This window comes from Poecilia reticulata, linkage group LG15, assembly GCF_000633615.1.
Source record: "Poecilia reticulata strain Guanapo linkage group LG15, Guppy_female_1.0+MT, whole genome shotgun sequence".
Lineage (NCBI taxonomy): Eukaryota > Metazoa > Chordata > Actinopteri > Cyprinodontiformes > Poeciliidae > Poecilia > Poecilia reticulata.
The window spans coordinates 4,558,352-4,564,239 of NC_024345.1; the positions used below are offsets into that span (position 1 = coordinate 4,558,352).

At 39.9% G+C, this 5,888-nt stretch overlaps 1 protein-coding gene across 1 annotated transcript in view; it reads left to right on the top strand.

Annotated features, from left to right (window-relative positions):
- The window catches only part of lrpprc (leucine-rich pentatricopeptide repeat containing), a 68,332-nt gene that overhangs the window by 60,199 nt on the left and 2,245 nt on the right, over positions 1 to 5,888 (top strand). Inside the window, exons 33-36 of the mRNA XM_008428723.2 lie at positions 765 to 892; positions 989 to 1,104; positions 4,686 to 4,751; positions 5,645 to 5,729. Of these exons, the coding sequence (XP_008426945.1) occupies positions 765 to 892; positions 989 to 1,104; positions 4,686 to 4,751; positions 5,645 to 5,729 (395 nt within the window). The remainder of the gene's footprint in view (positions 1 to 764; positions 893 to 988; positions 1,105 to 4,685; positions 4,752 to 5,644; positions 5,730 to 5,888) is intronic.

Consider the following 5,888-nt stretch of genomic DNA (forward strand, 5'->3'; position numbering starts at 1 on the left):
TTTTTACTTATATAAAATAAGTTCTAGACTTGAAGTTTGATTGGTAAATATTGATATTCTAGATTCTAGCACATATTTACTCATAATAAGTAATATTTTCTTAACATTAAGCTTTTATATCTTACTGAGATAATTAAGTACAAAAACACTTAAAATAAGAAAAATATTCTTACATAAATCCCTCTTGGTGAGAAAAATTATCTTGACAGAAAGAAAACAAGAAAAATCTCCTTAATTTAAGATATTTAATCTTACTAAGATTTCAGTTTTTGCAGTGTAGGAAATTGGATTCAGCCTAAATCTCGTCTAAATTGAAGGGATTACAAGATTAACCCAATTTATGCATGAAAGCGTACGGACATGGCCTTTATCAGGTTCATCAGATGTCAGTGTTGTTCATTAATGCATTTAAATCTTGAGTTTTTAATCTCTGATGCATTTATTAAACAGGAAATGAGTTTTCTCAGTATTTCACCTGCAAATAAACTGTTGGTGCTGATCGAGTGAATGGTACTCGATTTCTATCGCAATTTTCCGATTTTTATTTTTTTGATATTTCACTTTATGCTGAACAATTAATTTAATTTAACGGCGGGGGAAAGCTTTTAACTCAACCGATTTTATGGTTTTTGTTTCAACACATAGCTTAGACTGAGGAACTGAAGATTAAAACTGTCATCTTTATCCAACCCAAACAGCCTGTTGTTGTCAAATGAAAGTTTTAGTAAAACGGTGAGTGAATTGACCTTCTTATATCTCTGCAGAGGCGATGTGGAGTCGGCCGTCGAGTTGCTCGAAGGAATCTACACGAGTCCAGACAGCTCCAAACCCAGCATGTCCTTCGTCTTCAGGAAGGTGATGGAGTCTGGGAACGACCAAGCTCTGGACAGACGTAAGGAGCCGCGGTAACGGAAGCGTGAGCAGTTCCTTTCCAAACAGATCTACGTTGAAATAAAACCACAGGCTGTGTGTTTCTGTGCTGCTGCAGTGAGCGCGATGGCAGAGCGGCTGGCCAACCACTTCGCCTGCTACAGACCAGTTTCGGATCTCTTCCTGCAGCTGCTGGATATGGACAGAGTGGAAGATGCCAAATTCCTTCTGGCTGTGAGTTTCGCCGTGTAAAACAGAGCCAAGACATTTGAGCGTGTTTCAGCATAATTTAGATCTTTTTTTTCTTCTTTTTTTTGCTGAATGACTTGTGAATTTTAATTTTCTGATTTATTTTTCTCACTTATCAGAGGTTGAGCTAATCTACAGCGTGTGTGTGACGTGCTCAGATAGAGCTGTAACTGAGAGAACAACAGGACATTATTTAGCTTTCATAGAAATCAGAGCTGCTCCTCTGCTGCTCTGCACTGAATGTCCCGTCCACAGTTTAAACAACAAGCTTTCTGCTCAGATTGTGTTTCTTATCGCGCATTCATTTATTAATCTCCATTTTGTGTTTGTGTAAAGTGGCGATAGGGCCGCCTTGGAAAAAAAGAAGACATCTTCAAAGAGGGAAAAACCACAGGCTGCTTGTGAATTAATCTGAATGTGAAATAGTCACCCAAAAACCAAATCTAAGACGAGGAAAAATCATCTGGTGTCGCTTTAATTCCCGGTTTCAGATGGTCAGCGTAGATAATGTTCGTTTCCTGTTTGAATCGGTTAGCTTTTTCTTTTCTTTTTTTTTGGTAATCTGCAGCACTTGTCCTCCATTTGACCGCCCTGTTTATGGATATGTTTAAATTATGACATCAAAGAGAAGGAAAGAGATGATCACTGAGTTATTATTTATCCTGATTCACATTTCTGTGAGGAAAAGCTTTGCCCACTTTCCTCCCACTGAGACCTGTGGTCTTAAATTGGTCTATTTTACTTATTTACCACATTAACAGCTCAGCGACTTCTCGCTGTAGTTGGCAACGTGAAGATATATGAATATATAGCACCTAAATGGACGAAAGATTTGGGGGAAAGGAGCGGTTGTCATGGAGACTAGTGTTTATTTCCTCTGTTTACCCCAGAAATAAACAACAAACCCAACAAATATTGTTTACTGCTGTCCTACAGAGTAAATTTATAGCATTTTATTGTAATCTGGAGTTAAACAGTTAATCTAGTGTCAGACTCTTTAGCATTTGGAAAATTGGGTCAATAACGTCTCATTTTTACAATGAAAAGAAAATTAAAGAGGAAAACACAGAAATGAGACATGTCTGTTGTGGAAAGAAAGTCGCATAAGTTCACTCATTTTTTTTTTTTAACAACTTAAAGTTTACTTTTCCCCTTTGATCATCTTAGTGCTCTAATATTTTTAATACCTGTGAAAACATCCTGATATTTTCCTGGTACCATCCTTAAAGCATACTAGCCCAACCTGAGGTCAGTCATCCTTGACTTAGAACATTTGATGCTTCAGATTTGATGCTTCAGATTGCTTAAACTATAGGTCAGAAATATTACATATTTAACGCATATATTTTCATTTCTATATGTCAGTATTTCCAGTTAAATGAGTTATTTCCTGGGTAAAATGAGGAAAATCTGCACCTGGCTCTTTTCAGTGTGAGCTACCCGTGAGTTAGCAGTAGCTTTTGATAAGTTTTTGTTGTAAATATTAAGTGACGGATGTTAACATTTCAGTTCGCATTTAAGTTACTGATTAAAACATGAACTTTGTGTTTCCGGGACAAACCGCCCTGTAAAGACTGATGTAGAACACGTCCTCCCGCTCGTGTCTGCGGTTAAAGTTTGAGTTTAAACTTTGCCGTCGAGACCCGAAATAAGCCGGTGCGCCGCTTTTTGCCTTCCTGCCCCCCCTCCCGTCCTCCGCCCTCCCTTATTTTCTGAGCCGCTCCTCCCGGGTCACTGGAGGGTAGCCGCTCAATTCCTCCATCCCATCACAAGTGAAGCAGGAGCAAAACTCCGAAAAGCTTTTAAGTAGGCGAGCGGCCCGTAATGACGCCGAAGCTATCAGGAGAGAAGGAGGTGAGGTCGGCGGGGGATGGAGTCGGTCATTAAGCGGCGACGCGGCGCTTAACGAACCCGTCTGCAGCGGCTCGCGCGCCTGCATGTGCTGGAATGGGTCGTTTAGCAGGAGGAAGGGAGGATTCCCAGGATACACTGGGCTTTTAGGCAGCATGTGAGCTGAGCGGGGTCCGCTCTGTTAAAGAGTCGCTGCTGAGAGAGAGAGAGAGAGAGAGAGACGTGACAAGGGAGAGAGAAAATGACTGGAGGGAGGTGAGGGGGAGACTGAAGCAATGTGTTCAGATGCAGTCTTGGTCTAATTGCCTAATTGTACCAAAGCTGTCCTGCCACTTTAGTGACTCCTGAAGACTGTTGCTGGGTGTGTGTGCGTGCGTGCGTGTGTGTTGGTGTGTGCTGTGTTGCTAAAAGCCTTGCAGGCCACTCGCTTTTAATTCTGCAGGAATTGGAGGAGTGAAGCTCGTTAGTTTACGACTGGCTTGTAATCAGACCTCTCTGATGCTCAGCTGGCGATGTTAATGCATCTCCTCCTCACACATTAAAGACAGAAGGACTCAAACATACAACTCTCTGTTGTCCTACATTATGAGGCACGTTTCTAGCTTCAGACTGTTATCAGTATGTAATATGTGAGGTTGTGCAGAGCCTAAGGGGGACGTGTTATGCATGTGCATTTCAATACTTTCATTTGGTTCTCTACTGATTCTAAAAGCACAAGCGCTTAAAAACAAAAAGTACATGTTGTTTGGTGTCTGGAAAATGAGCAGTTTCAAAACTCACATGTTGTTACCTAGCAACCCTAGTGAAACTCCAGCACGTTTGGTCAGCTGGTTTTACCACTGTATGCACTGTACAATGGCTGCTGGAAAAGACAAGAGTTTTGTTGTCGACTTACAATCCAGAAACCACTTACTGCAATATTGTTGGTTGTGCAGGAGGCTCCACTTTTGCTTTTCAATTATGTATGGCTGTATATATAATTCCTCATCTGTTTGCAGCCATTTTCTTGTGCAAGTGTAAACGTCGAGTTGGGGGGAGGGGCCAGCAGCAGCTTATTTGGATTTAAAGTGACAGGAGACCCTAAAACTCAAAATAGGCAGAACTGAGTAGTCTGAAATCTCATTAACTAAGAATAATTTAGTGCAACAGATGCAATGAACATGTTTTTAAAGGAGAACATAATAGTTCTCCTTTAAGTATTATACATGTTTGGTAACAGACTTTGTTGCCGTATGGGAGAAACGCACTACAAAGCTTCCAGCTTGGGACTTCTGCATGTAAATAAAAAACAACAAAAAAACCCTGAAAACTCTGATTACTTACATAGATTCTAATATGTACGCTAAATCACTTTCTCTGCTCATTAACTTTTTATTTTCAAGTTTTAAAGCTGAGCAGGAGACGATACTGGGAAGAACAGGAACCCACACATTTCCATTTACAGAGTGGTTAGAAATGGATTTAAATGGAACTAAGTGGTGATAATGACGCTTTCCGACGAGAACATGTACATTCACAAGGAAACGAGGAGTTATCAGAGCCGTCGTTGTCCTTTAACCTGAGCGTTACCATCAGTGCTGGTCTGAATATGCAGGAAAGCATCAGAGTTTACGCTCTGAACCAAAGTGAGGATCACTGGCTGGAGAGTCGTCTTGACCTCAGCGAGTGGAAACGGATCAAACTCGCGTCTCACTTCCCGTCTCGTCTCGTTGCAGCGCTTCAACATTCTGGCCGAACAGAAAGAGATGTTGCTGTCCTACGTGGCCCAGAGTCCAGGACAGGTACAGTCTGATGATGGCGTTCCTCATGGATGTTAGCTTTCACGTATTTGTGTCAAACAAAGCATTAAAACTGCTCATTTGGGGATTTTTTATTTTTTTAAATAAATCAGCCTGGATATCAAAGCTAAAAAAAAAAACAAAACTAGGTTTCAGAGAATATTCTTTATTTTTTACAAGTTCATACATGCTACAGAGTTGAAATGACCTTTACCGTTCTCTAAAAAACAAAAGCTACATTTAGCATTTTGTTGTTTATTGGTAGAACAATGTGGATAATAATGCAAAATGAGTGAGTATCCCTCACATATTACCCATATTATATGAGTGAAAATATGGATACTATGTAACACTGTTCAGGTGTCAACAATTTTGTTAAAAAAAACTGAGTCTGGAAAAGTAATAACTGTGAAAGAACCCTGCATTTTGTTCAATAAATCTCCATCATTCCCAAATCCAAGATTCCATAATATTCCATTATAATATGATTTTGAGTGCTCAGACTTTTCAAAATATTTCCAGCCTTAAAAAGCAAATAAATTCTCCTAAATTGTTTTCCCCTTTTACCAAGGATACTTGAGAGATACTAAACTGATGCGATGGTCCAAATGGACCTTAAACATCTCAGAATCACATCTGTCTTTCTGAGCAAAGAATGACAGATGTGATCTTAGGCATAAATCTTATAATTGCCATTTAAAGTAGGATTTTCACATCCACTTCTTCCAGGTACAAGTAAAATTCAAGATATAGAATGAAAACACAGTAATGGAACTTGGAAAAGCAAATTTTGGTTGATATAAATATTCTTTTTTTTTCTTTCTACTGTTGGAAGCAGAAAAAGTGGCGTGAACGAGTCGTGGCTCATTTTGTAAATTCAATCTTTACGTTCGCAGGCCAGTAAGATCAAGAACCTGCTGAGCCTGGTTCCGGACTTTGCAGAAAAGAAGTTTGTGTACTCGTACCTGATGAAGTGTCACGGTAAGACCAGGTGAACGGGGTCAGGCACAAGTTCAGAGGTTAAAACACAGCTAATCAGTTAGCCCCAGGGCTAAGCTTAGCATGCTAAATTAAACGTGCTAGCCTCTTACCCCACATGTTTTCTTTTCCTCTGTCATTTCCAATACTTTACAAATGTAT